The 20,627-nt window shown below is 45.3% G+C and overlaps 1 protein-coding gene across 2 annotated transcripts; it reads left to right on the top strand.

The window, feature by feature from the left end:
- Positions 1-42: 42 nt before the first annotated feature.
- Positions 43-20,007, top strand: IL17RB (interleukin 17 receptor B). 2 transcript variants are annotated; one of them, XM_011986174.1, is made up of 11 exons: positions 43-135; positions 2,172-2,196; positions 3,166-3,306; positions 5,507-5,634; positions 6,378-6,504; positions 8,600-8,647; positions 10,138-10,280; positions 10,914-10,988; positions 11,999-12,098; positions 13,407-13,505; positions 18,953-20,007. In XM_011986174.1, exons 1-11 carry the CDS (start codon positions 76-78, stop codon positions 19,513-19,515), a joined length of 1,509 nt encoding a protein of 502 aa, XP_011841564.1. In that variant the 5' UTR covers positions 43-75; the 3' UTR covers positions 19,516-20,007. The 2 variants fall into 2 exon arrangements, with proteins under 2 accessions (XP_011841564.1, XP_011841565.1); XM_011986175.1 differs by lacking the exon at positions 8,600-8,647.
- The last annotated feature ends 620 nt before the right edge of the window (positions 20,008-20,627 follow it).

Here is a 20,627-nt window from a genome sequence, read left to right as displayed (position 1 = left end):
AGAAGGGGCGGCCCCGGAGGGCCGGGATAAGAGCGCAGCGTGCCGGTAGCCTGGATCCAGCGCAGTGGTCCGGCGATGTCGCTCGTGCTGCTGACCCTGGCCGCGCTGTGCAGGAGCGCCGTACCCCGAGAGCCGGTAAGCCCCCTCCAGCACCCCTTACCCCATCTCCCGGCACTCGAGCCTAGATCCTGACGTCGTCTGACCCGCCACTCCAGGCTGTCCCGAAGGCGTGCGCGGACCGCCGGCTCAAGGGGCATGCCTGCACCCTCGGGGGCAGCCCTGGACATCGGCGTCAGGCTGCTTGAGTCAGGGGAGTGGGAATCAGACAGACCCGGTCTCAGATGCTCCCTGTACTGTTGGTTCTGTCATTTCTGCTCACCAAACTCCAAGTCCTGAACGGTAAAACGAAGGGCAGTACCGAACCCACCAGGGTCTCTTAAGGAATAACGACATGGCCTGCAATTAGCGGCGAAGGGCCTGGCACGTAGTCAGCACTCGTTATTGTTACTTGGGGTCTGCTCACCTGTTGGGGCACAAGAACTGTTTCTCCATTAGCACCCCCTCCCTTTTTGGCCATATTGATTGCCATGTTCATTCGTGAAGACAGTTTCCTTTCTTCCCCAGTGCCCTGAATGATCGAGGGAATCTTCTGGGTCACTGAAGATAAAACAGTTCATCCCCCAAATAACCTTTGAAATGATACCCCTGCGCTCTTAGAATAGCATATAGCATCAAGCTCCGTAGTCACCTGCTGGTGGACAAACCCCATTCACCGTTTCCTGATGTCTCCAGCTCCTGTCCTTCCCCTCTGTGCCACTTCAGAAGCCCCCTTGACTTTTTGCACTGCAGGGAAGAATTCATCCCTTTTGCTGTAGTTGCTACAAGGCCAACAATTTGAGCTTGGTAGCATTTAGGGTTGTTGCTTGGCTGGTCTCACCGGCCCTTTGATAAGAACTCAGCTCCTGGTATGATGGCTTATTTGTTTAAAATAATAATAATAATAATAAAGTCTGGCCGGGTGCAGTGGCTCACGCCTGTAATCCCAGCACTTTGGGGGGCTGAGGCAGCTGGATTGCCTGAGGTCAGGAGTTCAGGACCAGCCTGGCTAACATGGTGAAACCCTGTCTCTACTAAAAATACAAAAAATAGCTGGGCATAGTGGCAGGCGTCTGTAATCCCAGCTACTCAGGAGGCCGAGGCAGGAGAATCACTTGAACCTGGGAGCTGGAGGTTGCAGTGAGCCGAGATCTGCGCCACTGCACTCCAGCCTGGGCGACAAAGTGAAACTCTGTCTCAAAAAAAGAAAAAAAAAAATCTGATGATATCCCTTAGAGTTCATTTTTTTAAAGATGAATAAATGATTGATAATTTTGCTCAAACTCAAGTCACTCAAACCATCAAAAGTCTTAGGAGGTCTTAGAAGGTGTTTGGAAATGTAGATGCTCCGCAGGGTGTTCCAGAGCTGCTGGACATATCACAATGAGTCTTGTCATTTGAGCTTGCTGCTGGCTAAAGCCTCAGTATTTTAGGTTGAGTAATTTATTCCAGAACCAAAGCACAAATTATTTTTTCTTATGAAAAAACATGAGCAGCTAACTTCAAACGATTTAGTACCAGCCTTTCTTGAACACAAATAATTGCTTATGGTTTCTTTAATGGCTCAGTGAGTCCTTTTGTGTTAGAAGGGGAATATTTTAAAGAACCTGAGGAAAGTACCCTGGACTGCATTCAGAGCTTGCTTTTGTTCTTCTCCTTAGCATAGCTACTCCTTAACCTGGGGTAGCCCAGTAAATACTCCAGTCCATCCTAAAATCCTAGAGTTAAACATTAGAGTGTGAAGGGGCCTCACATCGGTCCCAAGTCATCCCCTGCTTGCAGCAGGGAAGGCTGACATCCAGAGATGGATGGAGACCCACCTCTGGTCTTCAAGTGAGGTTATGCACTGGCTTGGGGATCAGGTATACTGATGGCTAATCCATGGCCCATCATAGCCTACAGTGGCGCAGCTTAGTTTCCCGCTAAGCTGTGAAGCAGAACCAGTTCATCTTTTATTGAAAGTTTGTCACTTGTATATGCATGTAAGGGGAAAATGGTGTTCTACCTAATTTGGCAAAGGAGAGCTTGTGGTTTGCCGGCTTCAACATGACGCTTGGTTTTCTTCTCTCCCACAGACCGTTCAGTGTGGCTCTGAAACTGGTAGGTACATTAGAGAATGGGTATTTGGGGCTTTACATTGTAAGCACAGCTGGACTTTTAGGAGGCCTAATATAGGCAATAGGTCATTGAAGACCAGGCACGGGGTGAACCATTGCTTTATTGGCTGTTGCAGACGAAGTCTCTGTCTGCTCAAAGCAGAACTCTGGGGCTCTGTGGGAATGAAGGCGTGTTTCAGACAGGCTCGCCTCCTGGCCAGTCAGGGTAGGACTTGCCATATAAGGTGGAAAGTGATGCCTGCCACTCTACAGAGGAAGATCGAGGGCGTGAAAGGCAGGTCACTTAGAGTTGGGACCAAGAAGCAAATGTTTCATAGAAGAGCGGGGGTTTGAGATGGTGACATTTGAAGAATGGGTAGGCTTCTGCCCAAAAAATGTGAGTGGGGAGAGTGAGCTGGAGGAGAGATGGCACCAGCAAAGGTTAGGAGGTGGGAAAGTGGGGGTTGTGTGGGCCAACTGCTTGGAATCCAGGGGTGAGGCCTGAGGAAGGCAGGGCTGACTCTAATAAACATGTCAAATACACTAAATATATACATATGTACATACACAGGCACCTGGAGTGGTCCCAAGTACTCCATAGGTGGAGGCCAGGAGGCTGAGAGTACTTCTCTTAGAGCAACATTATCTCAGCTATAAATCAACCAGCACTAAGAAACATTTGGCCTTAGCAGGAAGAACTGAGGAATTGTGTCAGGCGTGGTGGCTTATACCTATAATCCCAGCACTTTGGGAGGCTGAGGCGGGAGGATCATTTGAGGCCAGGAGTTTGAGATCATTTTAGGCAACAGAGTGAGACCCCACCTCTATAAAAAAATAATTTTTTTAATTTAAAAAAAAAAAAAGTGAGGAATTGTGAATGGGGGAAGGTTTGGGGTGAGTCACTGAGAGGAGATGGCATGGCATCAGATTGGGCCGGGAAGGAGAGTGTCATGGAAGTCTTGCCTTTTCCCAGGGCCGTCTCCAGAGTGGATGCTACAACATGATCTAACCCCTGGAGACTTGAGGGACCTCCGAGTAGAACCTGTTAAAACTAGTGTTGCAACAGGGGACTATTCAATTTTGATGAATGTAAGCTGGATACTCCGGGCAGATGGTAAGTTTGCATCTATCAGAGATAAGGCCCAAAATGTCTGCTAAATCAGAAATGTGCAGGCTATATGAACCATTAATTCCCCTCCTAGGCATAACCAACAGAAATACATGCATACATGCACCAAAAGCCACATACTAGGATGATCTAGTAACACTACTCATAACTGGCAACATTAGAAAGCACTCAAATGCCCAACAGTAGAAAGGAATCACCAAATAAATTCCGTTACAGCAACAAGAATGAATGATCTGTAACTACATATAACAATATGGATGAATGTCACAAACATAAGAAGGCAGATTCAAAAGAGTTTGTACATTTGTATCTGTGTGCATGCCTGCAGGCATACATGCCATATGATCCCATTTACAGAAAGTGCCAAACAGACAAAACCAATCTACTGGTTAGAAGTCAGGAGAGTGGCCAGGAGTGGTGGCTCACGCCTGTAATCCCAGCACTTTGGGAGGCCGAGGTTGGTGGATCACTTGAGGCCGGGAGTTTGAGACCAGCCTGGCCAACATGGCAAAACCCCGTCTCTACTAAAAATACAAAAATTAGCCAGGTGTGGTGTTGTGCACCTGTAATCCCAGCTACTCGGGAGGCTGAGGCACAAGAATCGCTTGAACCCAGGAGGTAGAGGTTGCAGTGAGCTGAGATCGCACCACTGCACTCCAGCCTGGGCAACAGAGTGAAACTCCGTCTCAAAAAAAACAAAACAAGACAAAAAAACCCAAAAACCCAGGCGCAGTGGCTCACACCTGTAATCCCAGTACTCTGGGAGGCCAAGATGGGTAGATTACTTGAGGTTAGGAGTTCAAGACCAGCCTGGCCAACATAGTGAAACTCTGTCTCCACTAAAAATACAAAAAATTAGGCAGGCATGGTGGCACATGCCTGTTATACTAGCTACTCTGGAGGCTGAGGCAGGAGAATAACTTGAACCCAGGAGGTGGAGGTTGCAATGAGTCAAGACTGTGCCATTGCACTCCAGCCTGGGTGACAGACTGTCTCAAAAAAAAAAAAAAAAAGTCAGGATAGTGGTTCCTGCTGGGGTAGGAGTGACTGAAAGGAAGTGCGAGGGGCACACGTGAGGGAGTTTCTTAACCTGCATACTGGTTGCATGAGTGTCCTGATGCAGCAAGTGGTACACTTATGATCTGTGTACTTTTCTGTGTATGTACTTCATGGAAGAAGATAAGGTAAGGCCTGAGATGATTTCCCCCACTCTACTCCTGTTTAGGGAAAGCACTGGCTTAGATAGATTACTTTTCTACTTCCCAGATGATGTCATGAAGCTTTTGGCATTTCCCCAAGATTACGCTGCAAAGCACCATGTGAGTTCTTTCAATGAGCTACTCCTGGGATCCTAATGCCCATCCTTTTGGTTTCCATCTGCTAAATTCAGATTGGAAAAAAGTGTACCCAGTCAAGAATCCATGAGTACCAGGCACAGAGAGAGGAGTCACCTACAGTCTCCACCCAGGAGGATTCAGAGGGGTAGGGGAGGCAGACACAGGCACAATGTCAGGGGAGTCCCAGAAGGAAGCTATGCTTCATCTGAGTGGGATAGGGTGAGAGGAGCGGGAAAGGGGCCCTGGTGAAGTTGCTTTAGGTGAGATGCGGCCATAAGCGTTTGGGCCCTTACCTGGCACAGAGTGAGCTTTTTGTCAGCTATGGGTATAAGCTGTGATGCATGAGTGAGTTGGGCTTTAAAGGAGTGAGACTTGAAGAGGTAGATAATGGGAGGAAAGGACCTTCAGGGAGAAGAATCAGCATGGATAAAGGTGCAGTCGGAACAGGTGTGGTTTGGTGATGACACTCTTGGAGGGTCTTTGTGGGTCTCCCTGGGGCCAGCCTGTTCCTCTTAAAAGAGACCCAGAATAGTGCAGAGCGATAGCCACCTTTGCAGGCATCCTATGAAATTCAAGCTGACCTGTGAGGAGGAGGGCGCTTGGGCTTTGGCATCTGAATTCATATCTGCTGCTTGCTGATGAGCTTTGTAAGTTTAAGCAGAGCTCCCTGAAACTTCCTAAGACTCACGAACCCCATCTATAAACTGGAGACAGTGGTGCCTACCTTTCAGTACTATTGTGAATATGAACTGAGACATAAAGTAAAGTGTGCTAGTAAAGTATCTAGTATCAAGTCAGCCACACAGCAAGTGCTAAATAAACCAATGCCCTCTTGCCTATCTCGGCAGCCAGCATCCGCTTGTTGAAGGCTACCAAGATTTGTGTGACGGGCAAAAGCAACTTCCAGTCCTACAGCTGTGTGAGGTGCAATTACACGGAGGCCTTCCAGACTCAGACCAGACCCTCAGGTGGTAAAGTAAGCACTTTTTGTTTTTTGGTTTGTTTTTTGAGATAGGGTCTTGTTCTGTCACCCAGGCTGGAGTGCAGTGGTGCGATCATGGCTCACTGTGACCTCAATCTCCTGGGTTCCAGCGATCCTTCTACCTCAGCCTCCCAAGCAGCTGGGACTACAGGCATGAGCCACCAGACCTGGTTAATTTTTGTAGTTTTTGTAGAGAGGGGTTTCACTGTGTTGCTGGTCTTGAATTCCTGGGCTCAAGCGATCTGCCTGCCTCAGCCTCCCAAAGTGCTGGGATTACAGGTATGAGCCACTGCATCCGGCCATAGGCACTTTTATGTATTTGGCTAATTGTTGCTGAAAGCTAGGCCCTTTGTTTGGGGAGCATGGATGATGTGCTACTCACACAGGCTGGTAAATAGCTATAACTCAGAGCTGAGAGCAAGATCCCTTGGTTCAAATCCCATTTTCGGCTACTTCTCTGTTTTGTGCCTTTGGTAAGTCAGCATCTCTGGGCCTCAGTTTTTCCCTCCCAGCCGAGGGAAGAGAACTGGATTTAAATTAGATCCTGGCTTTAAAACTTTATACTTCTCTGATTCTGTAAATCGTGTAGTGCTCATTCCCTAAGTAGGCATTGGTTGGAGACCCAAGTTTTCACAGAATGAGTAATGAAATACAAACTAAAAGGGCAACACACTAAGGTATACTGTTTCTGTATTGCAGTGTTTTGGGAATTGAGAGTTCCTTGCTTTGCCTTTCAGTGGACGTTTTCCTACATCGGCTTCCCTGTAGAGCTGAACACAGTCTATTTCATTGGGGCCCATAATATTCCTAATGCAAATATGAATGAAGATGGCCCTTCCATGTCTGTGAATTTCACCTCACCAGGTAAACTTTTTCACTCGTTTATTATTCTTTGTCTTGCTGGGATGCCTGCTTTGGGATATGTACAGAGAGAGCCCAGGGAACCCTGGATAAGGCTTTTGGCCTTGCTAAGTCTCAGTTCCCTTATCTAAAGCATGGACACAGTAGTAACCATACTTTACCCACAGAGCAGAGAGGATAAAGTCAGGTAAAATGTAGAGAAAAGCCTGTTCCTGTGTGCCAGGCACTGTGCTGAATACTTGACATGCATCATCTCACTTAAGCATCCCAGCAACCCCAAGGTTGGGATAGCTGCATTTTACAGATGAAGAAACTGAGAGGTGAAGTCACTTTCCCTGGGTTATACACACAGTAAAAGTGAAGCTGACATTCACACTCTAGTCCTTCTAAAGCAATGCAGCTGAGCCACTCTTTATATCACTGATGCAAAATGTTTATTCGTTCCAATCTCAGCTTTCTAGGATGAGCTGCCTATGGCTGGGCCTCTGAGGATCCACAGACTCCAGTTGGCTTGTCCATGAGAGGCAGGGTGGTCCCGAGTTGGATGCTGGGCCCTTGCCCCAGCTCTGTGACACAGGACCAGTTCTCTGGTACGACAGCTGCAATGTCACACACAGGGATGTGATGAGGATAAGACAGGATGGTGTGTGTGAAGGGTCCGTCTGAGCCGAGTCACCCTTTCCATACCCCCATCCTGTCATCTGTCACAGGCAAGGCATCAAAGCCAAATGGGTGATTTCCAATTCACTGCTGGTCTTGGAGATTGTGGTCCAGGGTGTTTTTGCTGCTGCACCATTTACTACACGTGGTTTCCAGCTTTCTTGATGAGAGCAAACCTCATTTTGTTTTCAAATAAGCTTTTTTATTTTGGAATTGTTTTATTATTTATTTATTTATTTATTTTTTAGATGGAGTTTCACTCTTGTCACCCAGGCTGTAGTGCAATGGCACCATCTCAGTTCACTGCAACCTCTGCCTCTTGGGTTTAAGTGATTTTCCTGCCTCAGCCTCCCGAGAAGCTGGGATTACAGGCATGCGCCACCATGCCCAGCTAATTTTTGTATTTTTAGTTGAGACTGGGTTTCACTGTGATGGCCAGTCTAGTCTCGAACTCCTGACCTCGCGTGATCTGCCCACCTTGGCCTCCCAAAGTGCTGGGATTACAGGAGTGAGCCACTGTGCCCAGCCTTATTTTGGAATAATTTTAGATTTACAGAAAAGTTGCAAAGATAGTACAAAGAGTTTCCATATACCTCTCACCCAGCTTCTCCTATTATTAGCATCTTATATTACCATGATACATTTGTCAAAACTAAGAAACCAACGTTAGTACATGTCTGTTAACTAGACTCCAGACTTTATTTGGATTTCACCTGCTTTTTCATGAATATCCTCTTTCTGTTCCAGTTGCAGTTAGTCCCTGTGTGTCTCTCCTCTGGTCTGTAACAGTTTCTTAGTCTTTGTTTTTCAGAATCTTGATGGTCTTGAGTTCTGACCAGGCATCCTGTAGAATGTCCCCCAGTTTGGGTTTGTCTCGTGATTAGACAAGGAATTCATATCACAGTGGTGCCGGGCCCTTCTTATCGCATCCCATCAGGGGTGCATGGCACCCACATGACACCAGGCTGGGGGTCACCATCAACACTAGATTTACGTGGGGCCTGCCAGGCTTCTCCATGTAAATCTATTGGTTTTCCCAACTCTCGTTTTTGGAAACAAGTCACTAATTCTACCCCACCCGGGGGTGAGGGTATGGGAGTATTAGTCTTCATGTCCTACAAGGGGCAGCGTCTACAGATATTACCAAATGTCATTTTCAAATGATGGATGGTTTTCAAGTCTTCTCTTAGGGATCAAAGACACTGTTCTGATAAAGGCTGTATTTAAATTAGACCCTGGTTATCACGTCATGGGCAGATGTTCTCCTGTTTAACAGTAAAATGTTAGAGTCCCATTTGAATTTGCCATCTTACATGTGGAATGTTTTGGCAATTTGTTACAGGTGTGGCATGTGTATGTGGGTGTGCACTTGTTGGCAAAGGGGGTGGGGCAGAGATAGCTTTTTCTAAAATGTAAAAACTTTCATTCAAATTTACAGGCTGCCTAGACCACATAATGAAATATAAAAAAAAGTGTGTCAAGGCCGGTAAGTAAATACAGCATTTGCTTTTATTATTTGAAGAAACTTGTAACTTGAGGCAGCATAGCTCTCATCTTTGCACAGATGAAGAAACTGAGCCCTAGGGGAGAGTCGCATATCCAAGGCACCCCCGACGGTGGTGACAGAAGCACCTAGGGCTCCTGATCTCCAGCAAGCACTTTGCCCGCTGAGTGGAGCAGCCTGTCCAGAAAGGGGTAGACCCTTAGTACATTTACATAGTGGAGCAACAGTCACAAAGAACCACCCCCACCCCCTTGGGTAACAACATTTTAGCCCAAGTGGCTCAGCAGCGCCAAAGGTTCTTCCTGATTGACTGGTGTCCTATGAGCCCTTCCACCAGCTCAGACACCAGCACCGTCCACCTGTGGCCATGGGGACCCTAAGAACCTTCTGTTTGGATTAGCAAACATTCAAGGTGGCAGTGTGAGTTCGCTGAAGGACTGGCCCACAAGTATGCTCTCAACTTGTGTCCTCAAAGAGGATCACTTTTCACAGGCTAGTGAATTTTACCCCTTGAATTTTGTAATAATCCCCTGTAGGATTATCAGTCCCTAGTGCCCACTTTCCAAGGGTTTGTGTAAATTTCTGAGTAATATAGTGTTGGAAAGCTAATGAGGCTAGTGGTATTTGGATCAGTCCAGAAGTTTTAGGCACCCTTCACCGCACAAGGCATCCCTGGTACCCTGTCAGACAGCTGTGCATGCTGTCCTTGCTAGAAGGCGGATTTGGACGCTGGGCTTCCCACCGAGGGTACAGGGAACACTGCAGGTGTGAGGAGGTCAGAGGGCCTTGAAGTCAGTCCTGGACCTGAATTCCTAAAGACAGTTCTGAGCCAGGGCCTGAAATGGTCTCCTCGGTGAAGAAGATAATTTCTGCTATTATACATTGTGTTCCTGGAAATCAACCCAGTCCTTATTTGCAAGTCGCACGAATGAAATGACTTTTTCTGCCAGAGCAGACCTATCAGGGTATATCCTCTAAGCTATGAGCCATTTCCTTCTTTCTTTGCATCTAGTGAAGCTGGCAGAATGGTCTGATGGCTGAAGCTCCTGGAACACAAAATATTCTAGTGGTTATAGTCCTGATCGTGAATTCACTTGCTCTATAATTTTAGACATGTTTTCTAACCCGTGGCTCCTCCCCATCCTGGGAAGGAGAAAATACTGACCCTATCCCTTAACTCAAAAGAGAGGTTGAAAACAGCAGTGAGTACAGAACTAGTCCATGCCTCCCACCACACTCAGTCCAGGGAAGCTTTTTTAGCAAAGCAGCGACGTACGGATCCCCAAACTGTCTTGGGCAGCAAGTGCTTTGAGACTCTGGAAACAGTGATAAAAAGTTCACTGTGTAGCAGCGTCCCTGTCTCTCGGACATTGTTCCTGAGAACTTGGATTCGTTTCCATAAAGCCCTGTGGGGAACTTAAATGAGGGAAGAGTGAGCAAGTTCATCTACATGGTTCTCTCTCAACTCATAGGAAGCCTGTGGGATCCGAACATCACTGCTTGTAAGAAGAATGAGGAGACGGTAGAAGTGAACTTCACAACCAGTCCCCTGGGAAACAGATACATGGCTCTTATCCAACACAGCACCATCATCGGGTTTTCTCAGGTGTCTGAGGTACTTTTTCTCTTCATCCCCTTCACCTCGCCCTCCAGCTTTCCTTAGTGCCTTGAAGGAAAATGGGGACAGTATTGTCCAAATGTGCTGGGCTACTTTGATGAATTCAACAGATAAAAACAAATCCCTGTGGGCATCCTGAGAGATGTCACTGTGAACCTCCAGCCACAGAAAGAAAGAAGTCTCCGAAGCAGGAAATGGGCTTTTCTTTACACACAGTCTAGTGAAAGGAGTCCTTTTGGGAAGCAAAAGCTGCTTTGCTGGAAGCCTTCAATCTACTCACTCCTGTGCCTCGTAATTCTTTTTTTGCGGGGCGGAGGTTGACAAAGGGTCTCACTGTCTCCCAGGCTGCAATGCAGTGGCACAATCACAGCTTACTGCAGCCTCCACCTTCCGGGCTCGAGTGATCCTCCCACCTCAGCCTCCCCAGGTAGTTGGGACTAAAGGCACATGCCACCATGCCGAGCTAATTTTTTCATTTTTGGTAGAGACGGGGTTTCACCATGTTGCCCAGGCTGGTCTCGAACTCCTGGGCTCAAGCCATCTGCCTGCCTCGGCCTCTCAAAGTGTTGGGATTACAGGCGTGAGCCCGTGCGCCCGGCACCTCATAATTCTTGACTCTGTCTCTCTTAGCCACACCAGAACAAACAAACGCGAGCTTCAGTGGTGATTCCAGTGACTGAGGAAAGTGAAGGTGCTATGGTGCAGGTAAAGTTCAGTGAGCTGCTCTGGGGAGGGAAGGGGCATAGAAGAGTTCCACCATTCATTGCTTTTAAGGATGCGTTCTCTCTTGTCAAATGCACTTCTGCCAGCAGACATGAGTTAAGTGGCGTTCATGGGGGCTCTCTCGCTGCAGCCTCCACAGGGCTGAGGTCAGGAGGCCGACGTGGCAGTCGTGGTCCCTTTTGCTTGTATTAATGGCTGCTGACCTTCCAAAGCACCTTTTATTTCCATTTTCTGTCACAGACACTCAGCACTCAGGGATAGCAGTACCATTTTACTTTCCCAAGCCTTTAACTGCAAGATGAAGCTGCAAAGGGTTTGAAATGGGAAGGTTTGAGTTCCAGGAAGTGTATGAACTCTGGAGAGGGGCTGCCAGTCCTCTCTGGGCCACAGGGGACCCAGTTGAACACAGGAAGTTGGAGCAGTAGGTGCTCCTTCACCTCTCAGTACATCTCTTTCAACTCTAGTTTTTGAGGTGGGGACACAGGAGGTCCAAAGAGTAAGGAGCTTCCGTGCTTCATTCCCTGGAATAAAAAGTGCTCAGACAGGCCAGAGGGGGCAGGCACCAGCCAGGATATGACGGCTGCTACCCTTTTCTGGAGAACCATATACTTCCCTGACTACAGGGACTTGCAAGTCCTAAAGCACTGGCTGAAGGAAGCCAACAGGATCGCTGCTGCTCCTTTTTTCTAGAGGAAATGTTTGTCTATGTGGTAAGATATGACCTAGCCCTTTTAGATAAGGGAACTGGTATGTTAGTAACATGTACAAAGTTTAGGTTCAGACCCCAGGAGTCTTGGGCATGTGGGTCTTGGGTCACTGGTTTTGACTTTAGGGCTTTGTTACAGGTATGTGACCAAGGGGAAAATGTGCGTGACAACACTAGAGGTAGGGGTGAAGCCAAAAGAAGGGAAGTTTTGGTGGAAGTAGGAGTCATGGTGAGATTTAGCTCTGATGCATGGTATAAACTTTCTGAGCCTCTTGTTTTTCCTCAGCTGACTCCGTATTTTCCTACTTGTGGCAGCGACTGCATCCGACATAAAGGAACGGTTGTGCTCTGCCCACAAACAGGCGTCCCTTTCCCTCTGGATAACAGTAAGTGCCCAGTCACTTCAACCAGATGATCAAAGTGGCTCAGGACACACAGTCACGGCCCCCACTCAGTATGTGGAAGGGTGTGTGTGTGGGTAGTGCAAGGGGTCCCTGCCTGTGTACACTGAACTGAGATGCAGAGAAAGCTAACAGTGCTGTCCCAGAGAACCTAGAATCTGAGTAAGAACAGGTTTTATTTGTAAAACCACTCATGACTCTTTATAAAGCAGGATACACAAAAGGGAAAAAAAATACACGGTGCAAAATGGATGTTCTGAGTGCCACAAGGATCTGCTGAAAAAAGTCAAAGGTGTACGATGACTGGGTATATATGAGAATGAATATTTCACCATATTCTGATTCTCTTACCAGTCTCCGTGGCCCAGGATAAGCTGTTGGTGTGGTCACACGGCCAACATTTGGATAACAAATGAGGAATAATGGCACCACCTCACTGGTGCCTGAGAACAGCACGTTTCTGAAAATGTCTCTGGAGTTAAGAGTGTGTTAGCTTTTTCATTACAGATGGAGAAATACAATGTTTACACCACAGACCAGGGGTGGGATCAAAAGTTGGAAGGCGTCATTAGACTCAGCCAAATGAAGTGAAGACAACCCAGGTGCCTGGCAGTCTTGACTTGTGCGTGGGCAAAGCCTTACAGATTCCTGGGCACTCTGTGCCTGAGCTTACCTGATGTTCCTGTGAGGCGGGTGGCACTACCCTCCATGTATGTCAGTCTAACAAGATGACCTGTAAAAATGCCATCTATACGTGCTACGTATGTAAGCAGTTGTACCGAGAATAACATTAATTCCTTAAAGAACAACAAAAAAAACTGGACAGAAACTCTAGTTCCTACTGTGAAAATGCCTGTGCATATCAGGAGAAAGCCAGAGATTTTAGGACTGTTCTTAACATCCTAGGTCCCATATCCCTTTTGAGACTCTAATGCAAGACCTGCACACTCTAGGGAAAAAGATATGATTGGCACACTCTCTAAAGAGCTTCTGACTGATGGCTTTAAAGGGATCTAAACCTCTACAAAGTGGCTGGGCACGATGACGCATGCCTGTAATCCCAGCTACTTGGGAGGCTGAGGCAGCATTGCTTGAACCTGGGAGGCAGAGGCTGCAGTGAGCCGAAACTGTGCCACTGCACTCCAACCTGGGCAGCAGAGCGAGACTCTGTCTCAAAACTAAAAAATAATAAAAAATAAATAAACCTCTACAAAGTATACAAAGTCTTAGTTTTTCAATAAGAGATACATGTGGATTTGTTTTCCAAAGGTGAATAAGCTTTGTTTTCTCCAGACAGAAGCAAGCGGGGAGGCTGGCTGCCTCTCCTCCTGCCATCTCTGCTGGTGGCCACATGGATGCTGGTGGCAGGGATCTATCTAATGTGGAGGCACGGTAAGGGTTATAACTCTTTAAAGATATCCTCATAAGGAAATAACATTTTGAATTTTTTTTAAAAGAAGATTCCTCTGGAGGCAATCACATGTTGGCATTTCCCTGAGTTAGATAGCATTTATGTAATACCTTCAAGTGCTCCTACGGAGACTGATACGAGCATCACTGGATTACACATGCCAGGTGAAAGTAGGGTCAGGAATTCCAGATCTTCTGACTGTCCCATTTTTACCATTGATCCATCTACCAGTACTGAAATGCGCAAAAGATGGCTGATAACAAATTACACTTTACTTGTGATGGTTACTCTATGCTAGTTCCTGTTTTTTAGAAAACAGTTCTTCTGAGGTGTAAGAAAAGCTTTCGCTTGGATTCATACACAGTTGACCCTTGAACAACAGGTTTGGACTGCACAGAGCCACTTACACCTGGATTTTTCCAATACATACACTGGAAAAGTTTTTGGAGATTTGTATCAATTTGAAAAAAAACTCAGATGAATTTATTTTTCAATTAAAATATTGAAAGAAATTAAGAAAAATGTATGTCATAAATGCAGAAAATGTATGCAGATCCTAGTCTACTTTATAATTTGCTACCATACCAATAGTTAACTATTTTAACTATTAAAAGTTAAAAATTTATCAAAACTTAAACACACACATACCAACTGTACACGGCACCATTCACAGTTGAGAGAAACATAAGCATAAAGATATGGTATTAAATCGTAACTGCATACCATTAACTGCAGTGCGCACTGTCCTGCTGTTAATAATTTCCTAGCCACCTCCTGTTGCTACTGCGGTGAGCTCAAGTGTTGCGAGTATCCACTTAAAACACCATGTGATGCTAATCATCTCCAAACGAGCAGTTTGTCTCTCCAGTAAATTACATATCACAGTAGAAAGTATCTCCAGTGGTTCTCTTGTATTTTTCGTGTTTAGTGCAATATTGTAAACCTTTAATAACACCTTAGGACCCATACCAAGTGCCACTAGTAATGCTGGAAGTGCTCCCAAGAAACAACATCATGAAAAAAAGAAAAAAAACTTTTTTTTTCCACTACAAGAAAAAAAGCCAAATTGCTTGATATGTACCATAAATTGAGGGTCTGTAGCTGTGATTGGTCACCATTTCAAGATAAATGAATCCAGCATAAGGACCATAGTGAAAAAAGAAAAAAATTAATGAAGCCATTACTATAGCTACACCAGCAGGCACGAAAACCTTGCACATTTTGCAGAATACCTTTTAATCCTGTATTGAAAATGTAGCTTTTATGTGGGTGCAGGATTGCTATAAGAAAGGCATAACTGTAGACTCAAATATGATTTGAGAAAAAGCAAAGTCATTATATGACAACTTAAAGCAAAAGGAAGGTGAAGCATCTAAAGCTGGAGAATTTAATGCCACTAAAGGATGGTTTGATAATTTTAAAAAGTGTGTTGGCTTAAAAACTGTCAAGATAACAGGAGAAGCACCTTCTGCTGACCAAGAGGCAGCATATGAGTTCCCAGATGCCATTAAGAAAATCACTGAGGAGAAAGGATACCTGCCTGAACAGGTTTTCGGTGCAGATGAAAGTGTCCTCTTCTGGGAAAAAAATGCTACAAAGGACATTGATTAGTAAGGAGAAGAAGCATGCATCAGGATTTAAGGCAGGAAGGGACAAGCAAACTGGAGTGCTTTGTGCAAATGCAGTTGGGTTTATGATCAGGACTGGCCTTATCTATAAAGCTGCTAACCCCCTGACCTTGAAGGGAAAAGATAAACACCAGCTGCCAATCTTTTGATTGTACAATAAGGAGGCCTGGACATTGAGAAAACTTTTTTTCTGGATTGGTTCCAATGATGCTTTGTCCCTATAGTCACAAGTACCTGCCCAGGAAAGGATTGCCTTTTAAAGTTCTTTTGATATTGGACAATGCCCCCAGCCACCCAGAACCCCACGAGTTCAACACCAAAGTCCTCAGAGTGGTCTCCTTGCCCCCAAACACGTCATCATTTGACCTCTAGATTGGGAGCCATAAGGACCTTCAAGGCTTATTACACACAGTACTTTATGGAAAGGATTGTCAACACTATGGAAGAGAACCCCAACAGAGAGAACAACATGGAAGTCTGGAAGGATTCCATCACTGAAGATGCCATCATTGTGACAGAACAAGCCATGAAAGCCATCAAGCCCGAAACAATAAATTCCTGCAAGAGAAAACTGTCCAGATGATGTGCATGACTTCACAGGATTTACAACACAGCCAATCAAGGAAATCACGAAAGAGATTGTAGATGTGGCAAAAAAGGTGGGGGGTTAAGGGTTTCAAGATGTGGATCTCGGAGAAATTCAAGAGCTAACAGATAACCACACTAGAGGAACGAAGAGAAGAGCAGCAGCGCCAGAAAACAAATTGACACTAAACAATCTCGCAGGTTTCTGATCAGTCAAGACTGCTTTTCACTTCTTTTATAACACAGACCCTTCTATGATACAAGCATTAAACCTAAAGCAAATGGTGGAGGAAGGATTGGTACCATATACAAATATTTTTAGAAAAATGAAAAAGCAAAAAGAAATGATGATGTATTTCTGTAGTTACACTGAGGCGCCCACCTCTCCAGCCTCGTCTTCCACCTCTTCTGCCTCTGCCACCCCTAAGTCAGCAAGACTAACCCCGTTCTCCTTTTCCTAGTCAGCCTACTCAACCTGAAGGTGGCAAGGATAAAGACCTTTCTGATGGTCCACTTCCATTTAATGAATTAGTACATATCTTTTCGCCTCATGATTTTCTTCCATTTTTTTCTCTAGCTTAATTATAATACAGTACATGATACATATAACATGCAAAATATGTGTTAATTGGCTGTTTGTGTTACTGGCAAGGCTTCCAATCAACAGTAGGCTATTAGAAGTTAAGTTGTGGGAAAATCAAAGGTTATAGGAGATTTTCAACTGCATGCAGGGTCAGTGCCACTCCCCGCCATGTCGTTTAAGGGTCAGCTGTACTCTCTAAGGACTTTACCAGCTTTAAAGCATGGAGTATTTGAATACAGAAACCAGAGCATTTACATACTGTGCTCGAGGCAGAGCTATTAAAAAAACTTCTCCTCCTCTTCTCCATACCTAGAAAAGGAAATACAAATGCATCCTTTGAGTCATTTGTGATGTTGTAACTAGAATGAGATTAACTCCATGCTCTAAGCTAAGAAAGCCACGGGGCACTTGGACCTCAGGAATACTTACAACATTTAGGGATGCTGTCTGACCTGTATTCATTATAGTAGTTTCAAACATGGTTTCTGTTTTATAGCACCATATAGGGCAGAATTCCAGGTAAGTTCCAGGGGCTGAAAAGGGGTGCCACTTAACTTTGGGAACTGTAAAGAAACTACTACCTGCAGGTAGAAGACAGTACAAGCAACTACTGAATTGACCCAACTCAAAATGTGAAGTGCAGAGGCAAAGTGTCCCTGTTCATATACAGCACTAAAAGTACTGAGGTTACAATCACCCACCTCAAACAAAGTATCCTTTTTTTTTTTTTTTTTTCCCTTGTTCTTGAGACAGGGTCTCACTCTGTTGCCCAGGCTGGAGTGGAATGGCATGATCTTGGCTCACTGCAACCTCCGCCTCCTGGGCTCAAGTGATCCTCCCACCTTAGCCTCCTGAGTAGCTGGGACCACAGGTGCATGCCATCAAGCCCAGCTAATTTTTGTACTTTTTGTAGAGATGGAGTTTCGCCATGTTGCCCTGGCTGGTCTGGAACTCCTGGACTCAAGTGATCTACCAGCCTTGGCTTCTCAAAGTGCTGGGATTACTGGTGTGAGCCACCAAACCTGGCCAACAAAATATCTTAAACCTAAAGTTTCTATGAATTTATTTGAAAAGAGAAGGCGGTCGGGCGTGGTGGCTCAAGCCTGTAATCCCAGCACTTTGGGAGGCCGAGATGGACGGATCACGAGGTCAGGAGATCGAGATCATCCTGGCCTAACACAGTGAAACCCCGTCTCTACTAAAAAGTACAAAAAACGAGCCGGGCGAGGTGGCGAGCGCATGTACTCCCAGCTACTCAGGAGGCTGAGGCAGGAGAATGGCGTAAACCCGGGAGGCGGAGCTTGCAGTGAGCCGAGATTGCGCCACTGCACTCCAGCCTGGGCAACAGAGCGAGACTCCGTCTCAAAAAAAAAAAAAAAAAAAAAGGAGAAGGCTTGGTTGAGAGGATTGTTTTAGTGAGAGGGACTTAGAAAATACTGCTTTTAAAATAAGTGTGGGGAAAAGAGAGATCAGCCTGTTACTGTGTCTATATAGAAAGAAGTAGACATAAGAGACTCCATTTTGTCCTGTATTTGAGATGCTGTTAATCTGTGACCCTACCCCCAACCTTGTCCTTGCAAGAGACACGTGCTGTGGTGACTCAAGGTTTAAGGGATTTTGGGCTGTGCAGGGTGTGCTTTGTTAAACAAGTGCCTGAAGGCAGTATGCTTGTGAAAAGTCATCACCATTCTCTTAATCTCAAATTCCCAGGGACACATACACTGCCAAAGGTCGCACACTGCCAAAGGTCGCAGGGACCTCTGCCTAGGAAGGCTAGGTATTGTCCAAGGTTTCTCCCCATGTAATAGTCTGAAATATGGCCTCGTGGGAAGGGAAAGACCTGATCGTCCCCCAGCCTGACACCCGCGAAGGGTCTGTGCTGAGGACTAGTACAAGAGGAAAGAAGCCTCTTGGCAGTTGAGATAGAGAAAAGCATCTGTCTCCTGCCCGTCCCTGGGCAATGGAACATCTCGGTGTAAAATTGGATTGTATTTTCTGTTTACTGAGAAAGGAGAAAACCGCCTTAGGGCTGAAGGTGGGACGTGCTAGCGGCAATGCTGCTCTTTATGCACTAAAAAGGTTTATGGAGATGTTTGCATATGCATATGAAGGCATATCCTTAAACTTATTCAATGTCATAGAGATCTTTATTCATATGTCTTACTGCTGACCTCCCTACCATGATCCTATTATCCCGCCACTTCCCTTTTTCCAAGATGGTAAAGATAATGATCAATAAATACTGAGGGAACTCAAGAGACCGGTGCTGGCGTGGGTCCTCTGTATGCTAAGCGCCAGTCCCCTGGGCCCACTTTTTCTTTCCCTATACTTTGTCTCTGTGTCTAATTTCTTTTCTTAAGTCTCTCGTTCCACCTAACGAGAAACGCCCACAGGTGTGGAGGGGCAGGCCACCCCTTCAAATAAGGTTTAAAAAGTTAAGGTTTAAGCATCAGTGTGTTTCAGGTGATATGTTCAAAAGGAACATCAGGATGTTTTTCCTTGCTGTCACTAACGAGGCCCTTGGTGCTCAGCTGACATTCTCTAACAAGGGTTCATTTGTCAGGGATGGTTTACAGAGTGAAAGCCTGCTGTTTACTGTTCACAGATAACAAATGCTTTTCTCCCCTGACAGAAAGGAACAAGATGACTTCCTTTTCTACCACCACGCTACTGCCCCCCATTAAGGTTCTTGTGGTTTACCCATCTGAAATATGTTTCCATCACACAATTTGTTACTTCACTGAATTTCTTCAAAACCATTGCAGAAGTGAGGTCATCCTTGAAAAGTGGCAGAAAAAGAAAATAGCAGAGATGGGTCCAGTGCAGTGGCTTGCCACTCAAAAGAAGGCAGCAGACAAAGTTGTCTTCCTTCTTTCCAATGACGTCAACAGTGTTTGCGATGGTACCTGTGCCAAGAGTGAGGGCAGTCCCAGTGAGAACTCTCAAGACCTCTTCCCCCTTGCCTTTAACCTTTTCTGCAGTGATCTAAGAAGCCAGACTCATCTGCACAAATATGTGGTGGTCTACTTTAGAGAGACTGATACCAAAGACAATTATAATGCTCTCAGTGTCTGCCCCAAGTACCACCTCATGAAGGATGCCACTGCTTTCTGTGCAGAACTTCTCCACGTCAAGCAGCAGGTGTCAGCAGGAAAAAGATCACAAGCCTGCCACAATGGCTGCTGCTCCTTGTAGCCCACCCATGAGCAGCAAGAGACCTTAAAGGCTTCCTACCCCACCAATTACAAGGAAAAAACGTGTGATAATCCTGAAGCTTACTATGCAGCCTACAAATAGCCTTAGTAATTAAAACATTTTATGCCAATAAAATTTTCAAATACTGCTAACTAATGTAGCATTAACTAAAGAAACTACATTTACAACTTCAAAGCTAGATTAGTTTTATACGTAGAAATCAATTAGTTTTAATTGAAAACTATAACCATTTTGATAATACAACAATAAAGTATCTTCCAGCCAAACATCTAGTCTTGCATAGTCCATGCATTGCAATGTACACAGAACTGTTTAGCTAATATTCTACATTTAATTAATGAATACCGAATCTAAGAACCCCTCACTGGTTCACTCAATAGCATCTTAGGTGAAAAACTTTCTATTACGTGCAAAAAATCATGGTTTTTAAGATAACAAAAGTAGGCAATAAACAAGCTGAACCCACCTTTACTGAACCAGATGATCTAGTATATGTGTAACCACTTGTATTTAGTGTTTGCATAAGACCTTCCCTCTACAAACTAGATTCATATCTTGATTCTTGTACAGGTGCCTTTTAACATGAACACCAAAATACATTACCCACAAACTTGTCTACTTTTGCCTGAAGTTACCTATTAGAGGTCACTGTCTTAGTTAAATGAAAATAATTCTTAAGTTGAAAGCCCTCTTGAAGTAACCTTTTTATAAATCAGTTATTATAATGGTTTACTTAAATAAAAAACAGGGCTGGGTGCAATGGCTCATGCCTCCAATGCCAGCACTTTGGCAATGCCAGCACTTTGGCAATGCCAAGGCAAAAGGATCACTCAAGACCAGACTAGGTCACAAAGCGAGACCTCCATCTCTACAAAAGATTTTAAAAATTAGCTGAGTGTGATGGTGTGAGCCTGTGGTCCCAGCTACTAGGGAGGCTGAGGTGGGAGGATCACTTGAGCCCTGGAGGTCAAGGGTGCAGTAAATGGTGATTGTGCCACTGCACTCCATCCTAGGTGACAGCGAGAACCTGTCTAAAACAAACAAACAAATGAAAAAACCCCCACAGAATGACAGAACACAAAAGATGGTGC

Source organism: Mandrillus leucophaeus, unplaced genomic scaffold, assembly GCF_000951045.1.
Source record: "Mandrillus leucophaeus isolate KB7577 unplaced genomic scaffold, Mleu.le_1.0 Scaffold296, whole genome shotgun sequence".
In the NCBI taxonomy this organism is placed as follows: domain Eukaryota; kingdom Metazoa; phylum Chordata; class Mammalia; order Primates; family Cercopithecidae; genus Mandrillus; species Mandrillus leucophaeus.
Note: the sequence above shows the minus strand (reverse complement) of the source record. Positions and strands in the feature narration are given on the sequence as shown.

Bases quoted from the DNA above. Each gene is read 5' to 3' on its own strand.
- IL17RB (XM_011986174.1), top strand. From the start codon at position 76: ATGTCGCTCGTGCTGCTGACCCTGGCCGCGCTGTGCAGGAGCGCCGTA. The intron at 5,635-6,377 runs GTAAGCACTTTT...TTTGCCTTTCAG, and splicing joins CCAGACCCTCAGGTGGTAAA to TGGACGTTTTCCTACATCGG. The intron at 12,099-13,406 runs GTAAGTGCCCAG...TGTTTTCTCCAG, and splicing joins CCCTTTCCCTCTGGATAACA to ACAGAAGCAAGCGGGGAGGC.